The sequence below is a fragment of the Salmo trutta genome, chromosome 23, assembly GCF_901001165.1.
Source record: "Salmo trutta chromosome 23, fSalTru1.1, whole genome shotgun sequence".
Taxonomy (NCBI): Eukaryota; Metazoa; Chordata; class Actinopteri; order Salmoniformes; family Salmonidae; genus Salmo; species Salmo trutta.
This window is the reverse complement of record NC_042979.1, coordinates 25,427,730-25,450,442: the sequence shown is the minus strand read 5'-3', so window position 1 is coordinate 25,450,442 and position 22,713 is coordinate 25,427,730. Positions and strand designations below refer to the sequence as shown.

The window sequence follows — 22,713 nt, the reverse complement described above, 5'->3', positions numbered from 1 at the left end:
TTTTATATTTTCGGTAAATGTTACCGGGTGCTTACGAGACTTTGTTTGTGGAGTCAAGGTTTCTCCTCCGTGTGCGAAGTTTATCCCCTGTGGGTGGCGACTACGTTGGTGCGTGTTTTCCCACTTGTTGTATTGTGCCTTCGGGACCGCCTGATTAAACGTTGTGTGTCACTGGAACTTCTCTGCTCTCCTGCTCCTGATTCCTACACACCCCCCCCCCCTCCTACTAGGAGGCCTTGTTACATTTATCCTGAAAAACTTCCCAGTCCTTAATGATTACAAGCATACCTATAATAGGATGCAGCTACCACTATGCTTGAAAATATGGAGAGTGGTACTCAGTAATGCGTTGTATTGGATTTTCCCCAAACACAATGCTTTGTATTCAGGACAAAAACTGAATTGCTTTGCCACATTTTTTGCAGTATTACTTTAGTCCCTTGTTGGGACTAATTTAAGTTCTGTACAGGCTTGCTTCTTTTCACTCTGTCAATTAGGTTAGTATTGTAGAGTAACTACAATGTTGTTGATCCATGCTCAGTTTTCTCCTATCACAGCCATTAAGCTCTGTAACTGTTTTAAAGTTACCATTGGCCTCATGGAGAAATCCCTGAGCAGTTTCCTTCCTCTTGGGCAACTGAGTTAGGAAGGACGCCTGTATCTTTGTAGTGACTGGGTGTATTGATACACCATTAGGGTGGCAAAGGGTCCATGGGAAGTTAAGCCCTGGAATTTGGGGAATTTTGCTTAAATTCATCCAAAAAGTTACCATATAACAGTGAACCTTTTTTGTGGGATACACACAAGGCAATTCTAGGTCTTGTGGCATATTTTGGTTAAACTATCCCCAATTCAATGGAATTGCAACCCTCTGCATGCACAGTGCATTCTTCCATCACATGTACAGTGCACTCTCCCATCACATGTCCAGCTGATTCTCAAGATCTTGCACACTAATGAGATGCTATTGAGCCCACACTACTACACTGTCTGAGCCAATGACTACATGCTTTCTGGTAAGTTTTGATTACAATACTGGGTGGGGTGAATATATTGTATATGACATACATTATTTTTTGTGAACTAGTAAATAGTAGCCTACAGCAAAGTGTGTTTAAATCATTTCTAACTTGTTAACCATTTCTGATAGTTAGTTTTTGCAACCACGTGACATGGAAGACGTAGAGGAAGATAACCAAAGCTTTAGTTTCTAGACTGTCATTTTACAGATGTTGAAAAAGTTTTTGGGAGATGCAAGGGATCATTCAATATTCCCTTTTGTTGTTCAGTGAAATTGTAACTAGTGCACTGAGAGGCAGAAAGCAAGTACAGGGAGTGAGTGTTTTTAATAAATAAACAAAACAAAACAAAACAATAAACACGAAACACAAACAACGCACCGACATGAAACCGAGTCAAAAGCACCTGAGGAAAGAACAAAGGGGAGTGACAGATATAGGGAAGATAATCAAGGAGGTGATGGAGTCCAGGTGAGTGTCATGAGGCGCTGGTGCGCTTGCCGATGGTGACAGGTGTGCGGGATAATTAGCAGCCTGATGACCTAGAGGCCGGAGAGGGAGTATACGTGACAGAAATCATCCCATGTGAAGAGTCAACTCATTTAATTAAAGTTTCATTCGTAAATAAATCTATATTTTTTTATTTCTATTGGAAGGATTTAATAATTTGCAATTGTCTACTTATAAGGTAAAAGGTTTATGTTTCTGTCTCCATATGATGTGATAAATATATCCAATGCAAAAAACATCTACAGTTAAATGGTATTAATATTAATTTGCATATTTATCCGTTAATTCCCATATATTCCCGTTAATTCCCACGGAAAGTTTCCACCTCTGAGTATTCCCCAAAATGTGCAACCCTATACACCATCCAAAGTTTAATGACTAATTTCACCATGCTCAAAGGGATATTCAATGTCTCCTTGTTTTTATTTTAGGTGCCCTTCTTTGTGAGGCATTGGAAAACCTCCCCGGTCTTTGTGTTTTAATCTGGGGTTGAAATTCACTGTTCGACTGAGGGACCTTACAGTATGTGTGGGGTACAGAGATGAGGTAATCATTAAAAAATCATGTTAAACACTATTATTGCGCACAGTGAGTCCATGCCACTTATTATTAAGCACATTTTTACTCCTGAATTTATTTAGGCTTACCATAACAAAGGGGTTGAATACTTATTGACTCCAATTTTTCAACTTGAAATTTTTTATTGATTCGTAAAATATCGAAAAACATAATTATACTTTGACATTATGTGGCATTGTGTGTAGGCCAGTGACCAAAAAAATCAACATTTTATCAATTTTAAATTCGGCCTGTAACACAAGAAAATGTGGAAAAAGTCAAGGGGTGTGAATCCTTTCTAAAGGCATTGTATATTAATCTAGGTGACTTACAGCTCTGTGGTGAATTAAGTCAGACAAATTAGACAAAAACAAGTCCAATCATAGGAACAATATGCTGAATACATTGAAATGTGACACATTGATACTGGGTAAACAATGGAACATTTGCCAAAGGACTTGTTTTTGTTATTCCTCTTATCCGCACTAATGCGGTGAAAGCAGTTTCCTAATGAGTTTTATCAGACTGTTCGTGTTTCTTCAGAAGAAAGTAGATCCATTAATGTAAATTATGCATTGGAAATGCAACATTCCATTGTCTTCTTCTGCATTAATAGGGCCCACCACGAGCCAGAACAGCTTCAATGCACCTGGGCATAGATTCTAGAACGTGTCTAGAACTCTATTGGAGGGATGCAACATCATTCTATCACGAGAAATTCCATAATTTGGTCTTTTGTTGATAGTGCTGTAGAAAACACTGTCTCCGGTGTCGCTCCAGAATGTCCCATAAGTATTCAATTGGGCTGAGATCTGGTGATGCGTGCATATGCGTACGCAGACACACACGCCCTTCTTTCAAAGTCACTGAGATCTCTTCTAGCCATGGTAGCTATGGGCATTTATATACATGACCCTAAGCATGATGGGATGTTAATTGCTTATTTAACTCAGGAACTACACCTGTGTGGAAGCACCTGCTTTCAATACACTTTGTATCCCTCAAGTGTTTCCTTTATTTTGGTAGTTACCTGTACATCACAGGGGAGCTACCAGAGACTGTGAGCTAATCAGCTGGAAAATGGCTTACTTTGTGTAGTGGACACTGTAGAATTACCTTTTTCATCACACTGATATGTTTAGAGAAATCAACTGGATAAGAGTAGAAACCTTCAATATTCACCACAGTCTTCTGCATAGAGACTCACCTTGGATTTACCCATTATCGTTATGGTGTGAGCATGATTGAGCACATTGGGCAAACCCAGTTCATGTTACATTTTCTTGCTGGCTACTGTACTTGCATTGGGTTGTTTATGTGTTAAGTGTACATGGTAAAGTATGTTTACTTCAAATGTTGACAATTTGGTGGGGATACAGTCTCTATGTCTCCCAACTTTTGCTCCTGCTGCCTCATCGAACAACTCTCATAGTAAATAGTGGAGCTTGTTCGAAAACACCTATTGATTGTTTGAGAGGGTTGTGTCTCTCCCTGTAGTCTGAGGCTGAAACAATCCATTAAAAACTAAATTAAATTTAGTCCCAAGTTGTTTTGTCTTTTGTAAGTAAATGGCCTCACATATGCCTATGATGGGAAATAATGATGGGATACAACATGATCAGGACCCATATTTGTATCATAGGCACTGAGCTATCTTTATTTAAACATCCCGCAGCCGAGAGTGTACCATTTATAGTAAAACTAGCATAGTAGCAGACTACCATGACAGCCTTGGTCAGTTTCCATCTTCATACAGCCTTAGAGGAATGGGAGTGGATAGCTGAAGTAAATTATTCCTGCAATTCAAGGGTGTAGCGAGCATTACCTGACAAGTGCTTGGCTTTAACAGGGATACAAACCAAAATAGAGAATGTTCGGGAATGGGGAGGGCTAGAGATATATATTTAAGCAATATGGCCAGAGGAGGTGTGATATATCAATCAGCATTCAGGGCTCTAACCACCCAGTTTTTAATTATATTTTTAAACTGGGTGGTTTGAGCCCTGAATGCTGATTGGCTGTAAAATTATATTTATAAACTGGGTGGTTCGAGCCCTGAATGCTGATTGGCTGTAAAATTATATTTATAAACTGGGTGGTTCGAGCCCTGAATGCTGATTGGCTGTATAATTATATTTATAAACTGGGTGGTTCGAGCCCTGAATGCTGATTGGCTGACAGCCATGGTATATCAGACGTATACCATGGGTGTGCTCTAATTACATTGGTAACTGGTTTATATTAGCAATAAGGCAGCTCGGAGGTTTGTGGTATATGGCCAATATACCCTGGCTAAGGGCTGTATGCAGGCACTCCGCTTTAAGAACAGCCCTTAGCTGTGGTATATTGGCAATATACCACATCTCCGCGGGCATTATTGCCAAAGTATGTATATGAATCTAGGGACAGATCACTTTTACTCATTCTGGATAACAGGCAATACAAAGTAACTTCCTGCTGCTGTGCAATGGACCAAAATAAATAAATGCATGCATGAAATATAGGGTAAGCATTATTGCTAATCCCCAAAGAACTCTTTCTTCTAGTTCAACAGTGTCACGTCCTGACCAGTAATAAGGGTTATTTGTTATTGTAGTTTGGTCAGGACGTGGCAGAGGGTATTTTGTTTATGTGGTTCGGGGTGGTGGTGTATGTAGTAGGGTGTTTGAGTTATTATTTCCGGGCTTTGGTCTATGTTCTATGTTTTGTATTTCTATGTTCTTTCTGGTTTGTTGTATTTCTATGTTTAGGTTAATGGGGGGTTGGACTCTCAATTGGAGGCAGGTGCTTTCTCATTGCCTCTGATTGAGAGTCCTATATATGGGTAATTGTTTGGTTTAGTGTTGTGGGAGATTGTTTCTTGTTTTGCGTGTGTGAGCATGACAAGACTGTTTTGTTGTTCGTGAGTTCTTTGTTTTTTTATTTTATTTTGGTGTTCACTTTATTTTCAAATAAATACAAGATGAGCATCCACATTTCTGCTGCGTTTTGGTCCTCCACTCCAGACGACAACCGTTACAAACAGCCTGTTTTTACTCCATTTAAACTAAATTAATGCACTAAGCTCTCAGTCAAATTGCTTACCAAAGTCACTATCCCAGTTCAGGGATATCATACTGTTATCTGTATCAGAAGGTTTGTTATTACAGTGTTTCTTATTAACTGTTATTAACCCATCTATGTTTACAGCATATTTTTCTGTAATGAGCTAACTACAAAAATGGCTCTTTCTACTAGGAGTGGCAATAGGACATTGTAATAATGATACACTGAACAAAAATCGAAACATGACATGTGAAGTGTTGGTCCCATGTTTCATGAGCTGAAATAAAAGATCCCAGATATGTTGTATTTTATTTATATAATCTTTATTTAACTAAAAAATATAATTTCTCTCTCAAATTATGTGCACAAATTTGTTTACATCCCTGTTAATGAGTATTTCTCCTTTGCCAAAATAATCCATCCACCTGACAGGTGTGGCATATCAAGAAGCTGATTAAACAACATGTTCATTACATAGGTGCACCTTGTGCTGGACAATAAAATGCCACTCTAAAATGTGCAGTTTTGTGACACAACACAATGCCACAGATGTCTCAAGTTTTGAGGGAGTGGGCAATTAGCATGCTGACTGAAGGAATCTCCACCAGAGCTGTTGCCAGATGATGTTAATTTCTCTACCATCTCCAACGTTGTTTTAGAAAATTTGGCGGGTACATCCAACCGGCCTTACAACTGCAGACCATGTGTAACCACGCCAGCCCAGGACATCCACATATGGCTTCTTCACCTGCGGGATCGTCAGTCACCTGCCCAGTCATATGAAATCCATAGATTAGGGCTTAATTAATTTATTTCAATTAACTGATTTCCTTATATGAGCTGTAACTCAGCAAAATATTTGAAATTGTTGCATGTTGCGTTTTGATTTTTGTTCAGTTTATATGGATTTTGTTTTGTTTTTCAAGTTTCTGATGTTTGATTGAGTCCATTCCAGCAGTGTGGAGGGCATAAACAGTTTCCATTTGCACAAAACTGATGACGGGAGTGGACTGAGTCATATTCAGCTAAGCCTATTATATAAAGCACTTAAGTCTCTTTCTCTGTACAAAATGATTAAAATAATCGGGAACAGTTCAAGTGATAATTCAGATGTGTTTACTATTCATATCATTTTTGATTATCTATGTCATTCACAACTGCTGATAGGTAAAACCCCTTGAAACACACACACAAACACTGTTCACGGTGCAGCTCTCACACACACACACTGAAGTCCATTCAGATGGCTCTGTTGGTGATGGCATACAGTGGTCAGGGCCTCAATTATTCTTTAATTGTCTGCTACTATGAACTATAAGGATTAGGATTTGTCTGTTTCTGCAATCGCAATGAGGAGCTGCAATAGTCTGCAGTAGAAATTGAAAATCAAGCTGATAGCCGAAGCTGTGCCGGTGCTGTGAGGGAAGAAAGTCAGTAAATTGCTTCTCTCTCTCTGCTGTGCATGTTGTAGTGGAATGTAGCTTTTTTGTCACTCTATCTCCGTCCGATTGGGGATGCTCTGCTTTATATTAGTGTTTACTTTTGCTTTCCCTTGGCGATTGCCCCCTAACTCCTTTAATTAGTCCTATAAATCACTCCCCCATCTCTCTCTCTCTCCCTCCCTCCCTCCCTCCCTCTCCTTTTCTCCCATACCCACAGCTCAGCTCACTGAAGACAAGGACTCCATTCCTCATTATTCTTCAGAGATTAACCTTCGCAGAGACGATTGGACCGCATCTCACAGAGCCCCCTGGACGTCTCTCAGATTAGCATATTTGAACATGGCTGTGCTTCTGTGTCATAAACAGATATCATAGGGAACCTTTGGAAAGGGGGGGGGGGGTTACTAACATATAGAATTGTTTTAAGATGGTCATACCAAGGATCATTTAGCTATTTGATTTTGAATTTTAGGATAGCTCTAGCTTAAACAGACATATTTTGATGGGGATTTTTTAATTATTGTGATTAGATTTCCACAGTGGCGCGGACATCGACTCTAGGAGGTTTAACATGCTAATGGTGTGATGCATTGTGCATGGTGTAAAGCACAGTTCTATTGACATTGTTTTAAAAAGATTCCTCTCTGGGAAACTGGGAAACTGGGACACATTCAGCAGGGTACAGAATTGTGGAGCATTCTAAAAGGAATAATGAGTCTGACATGTAGAATCACGTCAGATCTTTGCAGGGTTGGGTAGGTTACTTTCTAAAAGTAATCTGTTACAGTTACTAGTTACCTGTCCAAAATTGTAATCAGTAACATAACTTTTGGATTACCCAGACTCAGTAACGGAATCTGATTACATTCTGTTAATTTTAGATGACTTTCCCCTTAAGAGGCATTAGAAAAAGACAAACATGTATGTTACCAATTGAACAACATCTATTGCAGGATAAAACAATGTTGAAGTTTACATAGCTGGTCATATATGGATGTTACATTTTACTTTATGGGTTGGTTATGTAGGCTTCTTCTAACCCATCGCTTTCTATTACATATAATAATACGATTCAATTATGTCTTTACATTAAAAACCAAAGTCTATCAGAATTCCAGTCATTCCAATAAATGTTATACCCCTTGATCTTCAAGAATAGGACTTGGAAATATGGAAATATAAATTTGCCAAATTGTGTTACCTGGGCATGATCCCACAACTAAGGACTTATTAGCCAGCCCTACTCCTGTTTATGGAGGACTGATTGGGTTTATTGATTGGAGATTAAAAATAAATGCTGCACTCATGGAATGGCATGCTTTGAGCACTGCTGAAAAGTGCTATTTACAGTAAATGTGAAAATGAATGCCATATGCTGCATTTGCTATAGGCCTGTTGTTTACCTTTTTGTTGGTGACACTATGATATCTTGATAATATGCAGCTGTTTAAAGGGCAAATCCACAGATGAAACAATAACAAAATGGGCACCCCACCTCGGTTTTGGTAAAAAGCTGAGGGATGGGCCTGGAGAAATGTAACCACTCTCAGATTAATAGACAGAGCTATAGATGCAATAATTGACCATCCATGATATAAAAAGTATTGTTTTAACCATGTTATGAGGCTATACAGTGTTTGTTTACATTTACAATGTTTACAAACATTGGAGTAAAACAAGCTGATATTTTGGGTTCTCATGGAGTGTGACAGTTGAACTAAGCTCATGAGGCATTTACAAGTTATATTCTTAAAGAATCAATGCATATATATAATATATACAGTTGAAGTCGGAAGTTTACATACACTTAGGTTGGAGTCATTAAAACTCGTTTTTCAACCATTCCACAAATTTCTTGTTAACAAACTATAGTTTTGGCAAGTCTGTTAGGACATCTACTTTGTGCATGACACAAGTAATTTCTCCAACAATTGTTTACAGACAGATTATTTCACTTATGATTCCCTGTATCAGAAATCCAGTGGGTCAGAAGTTTACATACACTAAGTTGGCTGTGCCTTTAAACAGCTTGGAAAATTCCAGAAAATGATATCATGGCTTTAGAAGCTTCTGGTAGACTAATTGACATAATTTGAGTCAATTGGAGGTCTACCTGTGCATGTATTTCAAGGCCTACCCTCAAACTCAGTGCTTCTTTGCTTGACATCATTGTAAAATCAAAAGAAATCAGCCAAGACCTCAGAAAGAAAATTGTAGACCTCCACAAGTCTGGTTCATCCTTGGGAGCAATTTCCAAACCCCTGAAGGTACCACATTCATCTGTACAAACAATAGTACACAAGTATAAACACCATGGGGCCAGGCAGCCTTCATACCGCTCAGGAAGGAGACGTGTTCTGTCTCCTGGAAATGAACGTACTTTGGTGCGAAAAGTGCAAATCAATCCCAGAATAACAGCAAAGGACCTTGTGAAGATGCTGGAGGAAACAGGTATACAATTATCTATATCCACAGTAAAACAAGTCTTATATCGACAAAACCTGAAAGGCCGCTCAGCAAGGAAGAAGCCACTGCTCCAAAACCGCCATAAAAAAGCCAGACTACAGTTTGCAACTGCACATGGGACAAAGATCGTACTTTTTGGAGAAATGTCCTCTGGTCTGATGAAACAAAAATAGAACTGTTTGGCCATAATGACCATCATTATGTTTGGAGGAAAAAGGGGGAGCCTTGCAAGCCGAAGAACACCATCCCAACCGTGAAGCACGGGGTGGCAGCATCATGTTGTGGGGGTGCTTAGATGGCATCATGAGGGTGGAAAATGATGTGGATATATTGAAGCAACATCTCAAGACATCAGTCAGGAAGTTAAAGCTTGGTCGCAAATGGGTCTTCCAAATTGGAAATGACCCCAAGCATACTTCCAAAGTTGTGGCAAAATGGCTTAAGGACAACAAAGTCAAGGTATTGGAGTGGCCATCACAAAGCCCTGACCTCAATCCTATAGAAGATTTGTGGGCAGAACTGAAAAAGCGTGTGCGAGCATGGAGGCCTACAGACCTGCCTCAGTTACACCAGCTCTGTCAGGAGGAATGGGCCAAAATTCACCCAACTTATTGTGGGAAGCTTGTGGAAGGCTACCTGAAACGTTAGACCCAAGTTAAACAATTTAAAGGCAATGCTACCAAATACTAATTGAGTATATGTAAACTTCTGAGAAGTGTCAAAGATTTTGTTTTTGCAAACACACTTTCTGAATTTAAAAGTAATCATCTAGTTTTTCAAAGTATCGGTAATCTGATTACAATATTTTTGCTGGTAAAGTAAGGGATTATCCTTCTGTTTTTTTTTTTGCAATCCGTTACTCCCCAACCTTGGCTCTTTGTGATATTTTCTATCTGCAACGCTTTCCTACTGAACATTTCCCTGCTCTTCTGTCATGTGGTTCACTTCTGTGTTTATTTACTATTTAACTCCCATCCATCAATCGGTCAGTGGACACAGTGGACTGGCAGGATAATTCTGGCCAATGATAATCCAGTATCACAGATAGCCTAGAATTAGACTGCTAGATGTGATATCATGTTTCCAGTGAGATAAGTCATGTGTAGATGTATGCCACCTGCCATGCTACTCACTCAATGATAACAATCTCTGACTATAATTAGTTATATTGTTATCTCTCTACTATCACCGTTTTTTGGGGTTCTTTGTTAAAATGTTTACCTTGGCAATTCTTAGACTGTGTCATTCTTAGACTTTTACAATAGGTCTATTCACATGGAAATGGAATACATTGTCTGTGTACTAAAGGCTATATAATTACATATGATCTCTGTGGTAAAGCCTATTGAAGCAGTATTTTCTCACTCACTGGATATTGATGCCATGTATATTTTTGTCCTTATTATTATGCATGCACCTGAGTGTGCGTGCATAACGGTTGCGTGATTCTGTATTGAGCTTCGAATGTTAACATTTTCAATCAAACTAAAAATAACCCCACGCAGGTTTTGCAAATTAGTTATTTCTGCACTTGGTGGTTCCCACGAGGGTGTGTTGTTGGTTACCAAGCAACGTATTCGTTCCACACGATCGGCTGCGTCATTTCCTCCTGACAAGTGATTGGAGAGAGGGAGCGAGACCCCAGACAGTACAGCAGCATATAGCAGCTGGTCGGGAATCTTGCGGAGACAACTGCCGACTATGTCAACGCAAGGCTGGAACCAAGTAAATAGTTATATAAACCAAAACCTACCGGGGGAAACATTAACTTTACTTGAAAATGGCTTAATTATCTTTGCGTTATTTGGAACACGTTTAAAGCTCCGGCTGGATATATTTGCAAGGGATAAGACAAATCCACAATATGAACTTCGGTCTCCTGTAAAGGAACCAAGCAAAATACCAACTTCTATCTAGAACGACTTAGGTATTATTTTCCGAATCTTGTGCTCATATTGTAGTACGTTTATCACTTGATATTAATTTGTAGTAGCCCTATTCTTTTGGCGCTCGAGCTTCTTGTGCCTGTTGACGAGGTGATGATATGTGGATACCTGAGAAGCAGCTTGCGAGCTACCTGACCTTAATGCACGAAAACAAGACCAAGGCTATGAAATGTGTATTCTATGTGCATTCGTCTATTTCATGTGTCTTTTTGACGGTTGATTAGCCAAACGGAGTACTGAAGTTCATATCGTAGGCTATTATTAAACTGAAAAATCGGATGAAAATGTTATATAATTTGTGTTTGAAATTATAACGAACTTGAGTTGTTTCAGTTATTGCCCGAGGATGCGTTCAAAGACTGTTGTAATTCAGCCGGTTGTATAAGACAGCCCTCAGCCTCAGACCTAGCGAATATGTATATTAGTGGAGGGGACGTCCTGCACAAAACGCTATGCCACGCTCCGTTTTAAAGGAGCACAGCCCAGCGCTCTCGGCCTAATGACTAATGTCTCTCTGCTCCAGTGTGGCTCTGTGACCCAGTCACACGTCTAGGATGAGCACGGATCTAGAGCGCATGTCGCTCAACTCCTCTTCGGCCAACTCTGTGGCCTCGAGTGCCCGCACGCTGTCAGCCAACGTCAAGAAGCTGCACAACGCGCTCAACCTGCTGCTTAACGACTTGGAGCGGGAGCAGTTCATTCACTGCCTCAACGTGTACCACTCCAAGCGTAATGTCTACGACCTGGTTCAAACCCTCAAAGTCATTCTCAATGCGCCCAGCAAACGCCAACTTCTGCCCATGCTACGGCTGGTCATTCCCCGCTCCGACCAGCTTTTGTTTGACCAGTACACCTCGGAGGGCCTTTACTTGAAATCTGATTTACTTGCCAGAAATGGGAGCGCCGAAGCGGTGGGCGAAAGTGTGAGTCCAACTCCTTCCGGGCATTTCTCGCCAACTCCCCCCGGATCTCAGGTTGCGCTGCGCGGCTCTCCGGATAGTTTCAGCACCTGCAGTGATGGGACAGCTCCCCTCGTGCCGCTGCTCGGGAGAAGCTTCCTGCACGAGCCTCCAGGAGACGTCCGACAGGTGACCCTGAAACGGCACAAGAGCAACGAGGGCTTGGGTTTCAGTATCCGCGGCGGCTCAGAGCACGGGGTCGGTATCTATGTGTCTCAGGTGGAGCCAGGATCCCTGGCCGAGAAAGAGGGACTGAGGATTGGGGATCAGATTATGAAAGTCAACAGCACAGTGTTCGATAAAGTCACGCACGCTGAAGCGGTGAAGGTACGTGTGTGTGTGTGTGTGTGTGTGTGTGTGTGTGTGTGTGTGTGTGTGTGTGTGTGTGTGTGTGTGTGTGTGTGTGTGTGTGTGTGTGTGTGTGTGTGTGTGTGTGTATTGGCTGTCACGTTTCAGCCAAGCAATGTATGGCACGTAAGATAGCACAGTATAGAGTTAATACACAGGCCTACAAGAGGTAACTGCCCTATCCAGTCGCCAGGGTCACTAGCCTACACGTAGATAAATATAATGCGCCCATGGGCAAGCCAAGGCCATGCAACCAACGCATGGATCCGGGGCCAGTGGCTTCAAATGTGCCAATGGCAGAATGATGTGCGTCGTTTACACTGGCCTGCGCCTCTGAGCCCAAATCCCCATCTACCTGGTGTAATCAGGCCCCCTATCCGTGGTTAATCATGTATTTGGCCACAGTGGCTGGAATTGACCCCTGGAGCAAACAGGCGATGATTTATAACTTTCGTTATCGAGAGGAATTGGTTCATGTAGGCCCTGTAGCGGTTGACTTGTAGTCACGGGACGGTTATTGTGCCGCCTGGTGTAGCACCGGAACCTTGTAATTGGACACTGTCAACTAGGCTGTCCAGGGTCGACTCATGTCTCCCATAATCAGTAGTATTTTTGGGGGGTCAATTGAAATCGTTCCGAAAAGGTTGTTGGTAAACAAATGTCTTTGAATCTTTGCCTCAACCGGCTATATAATTGACTTATTAAGTGATAAGATAAGAGCATATTTATGTATTAATTTATCCATTAGATAGGTCTGATTAAACAAGAGTACGGTGTTGATGAGGTATTGAGCGCTGTCCATGGTGTTGAATAGTATGGATCGCATCTACCGCGACTAGTGGTGCTAGTTGTGCTGTCCATGGTGCTGAATCGTAAGTCCTCTACGGTAGCTCTCTCTCGGTCTCTCTCTCTGTCTCGGTCTCCAATTCAAAGGGCGTTATTGGCATGGGAAACATATGTTTACATTGCCAAAGCAAGTGAAATAGATAATAAACGAAAGTGAAATAAACAATCAAAAATAAACAGTAAACATTACACTAACAAAAGTTGTAAAGGAATAGAGACATTTCAAATGTTATATTATGGCTATGTACAGTGTTTTTAATGATATGCAAATGCTTAAAGTACAAAAGTGAAAATAAATAAACATAAATATGGGCTGTATTTACAATGGTGTTTGTTCTTCACTGGTTGACATTTTCTAGTGGGTGGCAACGGGTCACACATCTTGCTGCTGTGTTGACACACTGTGGTATTTCACCCAAAATATATGGGAGTTTAACAAAATTGGATTTGTTTTTAATTTTCTTTGTGGGTCTGTGTAGTCTGAGGCAAATATGTGTCTCTAATATGGTCATACATTTTGCAGGAGATTAGGAAGTGCAACTCGGTTTCCACCTCATTTTGTGGGCAGTGTGCACATTGCCTGTCTTCTCTTGAGAGCCAGGTTTGCCTACAGCGGCCTCTTTCTCCCTCTCGCTCTCTCTCTCCCTCTCCTCTCTTTGACAGACAGACAGACAGACAGACAGACAGACAGACAGACAGACAGACAGACAGACAGACAGACAGACAGACAGACAGACAGACAGACAGACAGACAGACAGACAGACAGACAGACAGACAGACAGACGACAGGAAAGGAAAGGAAAGAAAATACTTTCAAGCAGAACTTCATAGATTTACAGCAGCATTGCTCGTTTACAATATGTTTTCTCCCACTGTACATCCTACCTCTACCAGCTCTCCCCTGCTCCACTTTGTTAGAAACTTCCCCTGAAGCTCTTTGGCTGACCAGTCTGTCTCCTAAGAGCCTGTGTTAGGGTGTGCCCCACAGTCAGCACTTAAAGCTTTTTTAGGATAATCTTTTCCATAGCATGCTTGGCGGCGAGGACCAGCACCGTGATGGGAACAGGGTCATTAATCCTGCCCTCCTGGGGCCATGTCCAATCGGTTGCAGCAGAGAGATGCAGAGAGAGACGTCTGTCTACCTACCTCTTAATCAGATTGATCTGAGTCTCTGAGTCTCTGAAACAGAGGAGGCAGGAGATTAAATTACCTTCCCTTTGGTTTTGCTAGTCTCTCTCTCTCTCTTTCTCTCTCTCTCTCTCTCTGTGCAAACACAACTTGTGATGGGCAGCTGGTCCCTGCTAGGCTGACCGCTCCGAGAATTGAGTGCAGGCTCTCTGGGTTGGGCTGAGGTGGTGTGGTGCCCAGCAGAGGAATGGCCAGGAGGAGAGAGATTGGGAAGAGGCCTAGGCAGAGGGTCCCAAGGCAGCTCACTCTTTTGCTGTTTAGGAATGAACTCGGTAAATTGAGTTCATACCAGTCACGGAGTATAATATTCTATTGGGATCTTGCAGCTGAAAAACAAACTTCACTAGGACTTGTGCTGCTGTCTGAGCTGCCTTTGTGTGGATGGCTGGGGGAAGCACTCCTGTATTTCTCGTCCTTCTTCTTTCTGTGCCCAGAGGTTAAAATAGTGAAATGTTGACTATGTATTTGTTATGAGACTTTTAGAGTGCTTCTGTTGACTATTCCTGCCTGAATGACGTGCCCAAAGTAAACTGTCTGTAGCTCACGCCCTGAAGCCAGGATATGCATATAATTGGAACCATTGGAAAGAAAACACTTTGAAGTTTGTAAAAATGTAAAAATAATGTAGGAGAATATAACACAATAGATATGGTAGGAGAAAATCCAAAGAAAAGATCATCCTCTTAGAAAGGCAAGAGAAAGGTCATATTGAAAATTAGCTCCCTGATTAGCTCCCTGGAATTCCTATGGTTTCCACAGGGTGTCAGCAGTCTATGTTCAAGGTTTCAGTCTTGTAACTTCAAAACAAATAAGAAAAACCAGTTTTAGTAAAGGGACACAGTCTTGGAAATTAGTGTTTGCACGCGCCATAATGACATTACGCACCTGCTAAAATCGGTTTCCTATTGAACATACTTCTTTCCAAAATAAATATTATTGTTTGATTACATTTTAGGGTATCTGAGGAGTAAATAGAAACAGATTTTGACTTGTTGAAACAAAGTTTAGGGGTAGATTTTCTGATTCCTTTCTCTTTAAGTTGAACAAGTGGATTACTCAAATCGATGGCGCCAACTAAACAGACTTTTTGAGATATAAAGAAGGATTTTATCTAAGAAAACAACACAACATGTTATGGCTGGGACCCTTTGGATGACAAATCAGAGGAAAATTTTCAAAAAGTAAATGAATATTTGATCATTATATGTGAATGTATGAAACCTGTGCTGGTGGAAAAATATTTTGACGTGGGGCGCCGTCCTCAAACAATTGCATGGCATTTTTCACTGTAATAGCTACTGTAAATCGTACAGTGCAGTTAGATTAACAAGAATTTAAGCTTTCAGCCGATATAAGACACTTATATGTACCTAAATGTTTAAAATCCATAATATTTATGATTATTTATTTAAATTGCGCGCCCTCCAGTTTCACCGGAAGTTGTCCGCTAGCGGGACTCCTATCCCTGATTAACAGAGCTCTGTGCTGTTTCTGTTTACACTTCTGCTAATGTTTTCTCCACAGGTGAGAGGGGAGTTTTAGACAGGTAACTTCATAATTTCAAGCACTTTAAAAGGTGGACCTTTGCTACAAATTGCAGTCTCTTGGGCAACAGATAATGATTTACCAAAATAAACTTTGGCTGCAGCTCAACAACCCCTATGTTTTCTGCCAGAAAGAGTTGTGGTCTGGGCCACGGTTTTTGGCTCACCATTTGTTGTTTAACCCACATTTTTAATGACAAGGGGGTCTGATTTGTGTCATCCTCTCCACACAGATGGCTCAGGAAGAAAACAGAGCCCTGTACTAAGTGCTGAGGCCAGGTGGGGTCTGCTGTGTTCTCTTGATTCCATTCCCTTTTTTAATTATGAAGTGAATTATTTATCAAATGCTTTAATTACGCTAGCGGAGACTAATTCCTCTTGCCTCAGTATGACTGTGCTCCGGTGTGATTAATATTGAAATGTTTACCGGCGTAGATGAAGAACAAGGAGAGTAGAGGTCGACCGATTAATCGGAATGGCCGATTAATTAGGGGTGATTTAAAGTTTTCATAACAATCGGGAAATCGGTATTGGATGCCGATTTGGCCGATTTTATTTTATTTTTAATGTTTTTTAGTTTTTTTTACCTTTATTTAACTAGGCAAGTCAGTTAAGAACACATTCTTATTTTCAATGACGGCCTAGGAACGGTGGGTTAACTGCCTTGTTCAGGGGCAGAACGACAGATTTTTACCTTGTCAGCTCAGGGATTCAATCTTGCAACTTTACGGTTAACTAGTCCAATGCTCTAACCACCTGCTTTACATTGCACTCCACGAGGTTACGTGAATGCAGTAAGAAGCTAAGGTAAATTGCTAGCTAGCATTAAACTTATCTTATAAAAAACAATCAATCAATCATAATCACTAGTTAACTACACATGGTTGATGATATTACTAGTTTATCTAGCCTGTCCTGCGTTGCATATAATCGCTTAGGTACACGTTGCTCCAACCATAAACATCAACGCCTTTCTTAAAATCAATACACAAGTATATATTTTAAACCTGCATATTTAGTTAATATTGCCCGCTAACATGAATTTCTTTTAACTAGGGAAAATGTGTCACTTCTCTTGCAAACAGAGTCAGGATATATGCAGCAGTTTGGGCCGCCTGGCTCGTTGCGAACTGTGAAGACTATTTCTTCCTAACAAAGACAGCCGACTTCGCCAAACGGGGATGATTTAATTAACAAAAGCGCATTTGCGAAAAAAGCACAATCGTTGCACGACTGTACCTAACCATAAACATCAATGCCTTTCTTAAAATCAATACACAGAAGTATATATTTTTAAACCTGCATATTTAGCTAAAAGAATTCCAGGTTAGCAGGCAATATTAACCAGGTGAAATCGTGTCATTTTACGTTCATTGCACGCAGTCAGGGTACATGCAACAGTTTGGGCCGCCTGGCTCGTTGCGAACTAATTTGCCAGAATTTTACGTAATTATGACATAACACTGAAGGTTGTGCAATGTAACAGGAATAACGTTTTGTTTTCGAGATGATAGTTTCCGGATTCGGCCATATTAATGACCTAAGGCTCGTGTTTCTGTGTGTTATTATGTTATAATTAAGTCTATGATTTGATAGAGCAGTCTGACTGAGCGATGGTAGGCACCAGCAGGCTTGTAAGCGTTCATTCAAAATAGCACTTTCGTGCGTTTTGCCAGCAGCCCTTCGCAATGCATTGCGCTGTTTATGACTTCAAGCCTGTCAACTCCCAAGATTAGGCTGGTGTAACCGATATGAAATCGCTAGCTAGTTGGCCGGGTGCGCGCTAATAGCGTTTGAAACGTCACTCGCTCTGAGACTTGGAGTAGTTTTTTCCCTTCCTCTACATGGGTAACACTGTTTCGAGGGTGGCTGTTGTCGATGTGTTCCTGGTTCGAGCCCAGGTAGGAGCGAGGAGAGGGACGGAAGCTATATTGCTACACTGGCAATACTAAAGTGCCTATAAGAACATCCAATAGTCAAAGGTATATGAAATACAAATCGTATAGAGAGAAATAGTCCTATAATAACTACAACCTAAAACATCTTACCTGGGAATATTGAAGACTCATGTTAAAAGGAACCACCAGCTTTCATATGTTCTCATGTTCTGAGCAAGGAACTTAAACGTTAGCTTTTTTACATGGCACATATTGCACTTTTACTTTCTTCTCCAACACTTTGTTTTTGCATTATTTTAACCAAATTGAACATGTTTCATTATTTATTTGAGGCTAAATTGATTTTATTGATGAATTAAATTAAGCTAAAATAAGTGTTCATTCAGTATTGTTGTAATTGTCATTATTACAAAAAAAAAATAATAATCGGCCGATTAATCGGTATCGGCTTTTGTGGCCCTCCAATAATCGGTATCGGTATCGGCGTTGAAAAATCATAATCGGTCGACCTCTAAAGGAGAGTAGAATGAAGATTTCATCCCAAATGGTACCCTATTCCCTATGTAGTGCACTACTTTTGACCATGGCTCTATTGGGAATAGGGTGGCATTTGGGATGCAGACAAAGTCACATCCATCTCACTGACCACAATGTATGCCTTGACAGCCAGGGGAGAAGATGAGGCTATCCTTCACACAATCTTTAAACCATCATCTTTCCACTCTTTCTCATGTTTTCGTTGGCGCTCATAGTCAAACTCATCTGTCTATATTTCATTATCATGAACAGAAAACACAGTGTCTCTTTCTGGCACTGGCACTGTCTTTGTTGAGATGATATGTTTTCCCCCTTTTATGCTGCTGCGTTATGCTTAGTATACATTCCTCTTGGGCATATATCGGTCACACATGCACGCACACTCACCCACCCACACACACAAAAGAACACTGTCAGACTGGGCTTTCTCTCTGTCAACTTTCTTCACCCCCAGTCTGTCTCAAAGCACTGTGTGTGTTCACCCCAGTCTCTCCAGGGGTCTTCCACACCTGCCCTGCTAAAGTGACTCCATTGTGTCTGTGTAATTGTTTTACAATGGACTGCAGGGATAGTTCGGTTCACGACCAACGTGTCCCTAATCCATCACCTGTTCTCACTTGTTCTCTGCTTGCAGAGTGTTGCTCAACTAGCCAATAATATCCTATATTCACTGCCCAGAGCTGTGGTCAGATATGTGCAGAAATATCACTCATTCTATTAGTGTCCGGGTCGGTTCACTTATACAGTACTGACATTGATTTCAATGGAGACTGTATTAGGAGTACGATTAAAGTGACAGTTAAGTTGTCTGGGTGGTACATGGTTTAGTTCACACCATGAGAATTTAGGGCTAAACTCAGACAAAGGAAACGCTGGTCTGGGACTTGCAGCTTTATTACTTCGGTTGCATCCCAAATGGCACCCTATTCCCTATTTAGTACACTACATTTGACCAGGGCCCATTTTTGTTCAGTTGCTTTTGGCAGGTATTTGTTTGATATCGGATTGGGATTTACACAGGCGTGCTGACACAGGTGCGCGCACACACACACACACACACACACACACACACACACACACACACACACACACACACACACACACACACACACACACACACACACACTTGTGCCTTAGTTATCCTGCAGAGGAAAGGAAGACCACCTTGGCTAGTGTGTTGATAATCCATTTTTTCTCTCTGAGGATGAGAGAGGAAGAAAGAGGAGCGCATCAGGGGCTTTTCAGGAGTATCACACTGAAACATGCCGAAAGGAAATCCTTTTGGTTTGAGAAGTTCAAACAAACATACAGTATCTCCCTCTTTCTCTCTCTCCCTTTTCCCTATCTCTCTCTCACTCTCTCACACACACAGGCACTGCTCCTGCTCACAACCTGATGTGTGCCGTCAGCTAACAATTTTCCCTCCAGAGTAGGAAGAGAGGGAGAGAGATAGAAAGAGGGGGGGATTTGATAGAGTTGCAGAATGGTATAGGAATGGAAGAATGTCAAGGGATATGACTTCTTGGAAAGTTGTCTGATGTTTCACCATGGTATATTCATGTTCAGGACCAGAAGTGTTCCTAACCACATGACATGAACAGGAAAAGCCACCGGGCCCTAGTTACAGGACCCAGGTCTCTATTTTTGGCTGCCGTTAATGCGATGCTAGTGTCAAATGCACACTCTTTGGCAAATGCGACTTGTAAAAGCCAGCACTCTGCTATTTTCCAACTCTGGGTGTGTCCTTAAAACACAAGTACTAATGTGCCAATTTCAAGCAGCGCTACTGGTGAAATTTAAGACTCACAGAAAGCTGGTTATAGTGGTAATGCAATTGGTTATGGCATCGATTTTGCAAGCGGAGGTGCACAGTAGCCTAACCAATGTTTTATTAAAATATCACGAGCAGCAGTTTTTTCTTTACATTGGACATTATTTTTGTCCATGCAGCTTCTCTGAAAAGTTTGAACTCATTAATCCAATGTGCGATGCCCATTGAATGAAAGGTGTCAGTGACTGTAGGAAGTCTGTTAAGGAACATCAAGTTATTACAATATATTGCTTATTATTTTTCCTTTATTCCCCGTCAGAAAGTTGGAGAATTTAGAATTTTTCAAACACTTGCAAAAAAATAATTCCTGCAATGTCGAGCCATAAACATTATGCTTAATTCTATTCTATGTAAAAATGTTTTAGTTTTCTGCATACCTCTTGAGGTGTCTGTATCCATCTTTTTTTAAGGAAACTAAATATGCATCTCTGCTAAAATCGGTGTAAAAGATGGAAATTAATGTCTTATTCAGTACATTTAGTTTTTGCTTACTTTTCTAAAATATATCAACCTTGCCAGCAGGCATGTCAGCTAAGATAGTTAGATAGTTATCAATACGTGCATCGCGGACGTCGTCCCCACAGTGACTGTACATTCATACCCCAACAGGTAACATTTGCACTGAGCTGCCACTTTCAAGGAGCGGGACTCTAACCCCGGCAGCTTATAACAAATCCCCCTATGCCCTCCGACGAACCATCAAACAGGCAAAGCATCAATACAGGACTAAGATCGAATCGTACTACACCGGCTCCAACGCTCGTCGGATGTGGCAGGGCTTGCAAACTATTACAGATTACAAAGGGAAGCACAGCCGTGAGCTGCCCAGTGACACAAACCTACCAGACAAGCTAAATAACTTCTATGCTCGCTTCGAGGCAAGTAACACTGACACATGCATGAGAACATCAATTGTTTCGGATGCCTGTGTGATCACGCTCTCCACAGCCGATGTGAGTAAGACCTTCAAACAGGTCAACATTCACAAGGCCGCTGGGCTATACGGATTACCAGGACGTGTACTGCGAGCATGCGCTGACCAACTGGCAAGTGTCTTCACTGACATTTTCAATCTCTCCCTGTCTGAGTCTGTAATACCAACGTATTTCAAGCAGACCACCATAGTTCCTGTGCCCAAGAACACTAAGGTAACCTGCCTAAATGACTACCGACCCGTAGCACTCATGTCTGTAGCCATGAAATGCTTTGAAAGGCTCGCTCACATCAACACCCTTCTCCCATAAACCCTAGACCCACTCCAATTTGCATACCGCACCAACAGATCCACAGATGATGCAGTCTCTATTGCACTCCACACTTCCCTTTCCCACCTGGACAAAAGGAACACCTATCTGAGAATGCTGTTCATTGACTACAGCTCAGCGTTCAGCACCATAGTGCCCTCAAAGCTCATCACTAAGCTAAGGACCCTGGGACTAAACACCTCCCTCTGCAACTGGATCCTAGACTTCCTGATGGGTCGCCCCCAGGTGGTAAGGGTAAGTAACAACACATCTGCCACGCTGATCCTCAACACGGGGGCCCCTCAGGGGTGCATGCTCAGTCCCATCCTGTACTTCCTGTTCACTCATGACTGCACGGCCAGGCACAACTCCAACACCATCATTAAGTTTGCTGATGACACAACAGTGGTAGGCCTGATCACCGACAGTGATGAGACAGCCTATAGGGAGGAGGTCAGAGTCTTGACCGTGTGGTGCAAGGACAACAACCTCTCCCTCAATGTGATCAAGACAAAGGAGATGATTGTGGACTACAGGAAAAAGAGGACCGAGCATGCCCCCATTCTCATCGACGGGGCTGTAGTGGAGAATGCTGAGAGCTTCAAGTTCTTTTGCGTCCACATCACTAACCAACTAACATGGTCCAAGCACACCAAGACAGTAGTGAAGAGGGCACTACAAAACCTATTCCCCCTCAGGAGACTGAAAAGATTTGTCATGGGTCCTCAGATCCTCAAAAGGTTTTACAGCTGCACCATCGCGAGCATCCTGATGGGTTGCATCACTGCCTGGTATGGCAACTGCTCGGCCTCCGGCAACTTTTTTATTTATTTGTAATTTTTTTGAGGTATTTTCTTAAAACTGCGTTGTTGGTTAAGGGCTTGTAAGTAAGCATTTCACTGTAAGGTCTACACCTGTTGTATTCAGCGCATTTGACAAATAAAATTTGATTTGATTTGAAGCTAGCTACTCTAACTTGATTGATAGCCTGAAATGGCTTCTTGGTAGCTAGTTATAAGGTTAGAAGATTGGGAACCTATCTGGGGTAGTTGTAGCCAACTTCATAAACTTGCTAGGTGGCTAGTAGCACTACAGGGAAACAACAAAACCAAAGTATGTGTATATATATATATATATATATATATATATATTAAACAGGACAAATGTGATGCCTCTGCTCCTCCCAATGAAGCCTTAAGGCTACGTGTGCACACATGGCCTTATGCTCATGGAATGAGAGATGTGATTTATGATATCATGTTTCTAAACTGATCCTATTTAGAAATATTGTTGTTGGTTTCCAAGAAATATTGATTGTTTTTCATTTAAAT

The 22,713-nt window shown here is 41.4% G+C and overlaps 1 protein-coding gene across 1 annotated transcript in view; it reads left to right on the top strand.

Moving 5' to 3' along the window:
* Nucleotides 1–10,933: 10,933 nt before the first annotated feature.
* The window catches only part of LOC115160285 (whirlin-like), a 169,109-nt gene continuing 157,329 nt past the window's right edge, over nucleotides 10,934–22,713 (top strand). The window contains exon 1 of the mRNA XM_029710646.1: nucleotides 10,934–12,272. Coding sequence (XP_029566506.1) covers nucleotides 11,541–12,272 — 732 coding nt within the window. The 5' untranslated portion in view covers nucleotides 10,934–11,540. The remainder of the gene's footprint in view (nucleotides 12,273–22,713) is intronic.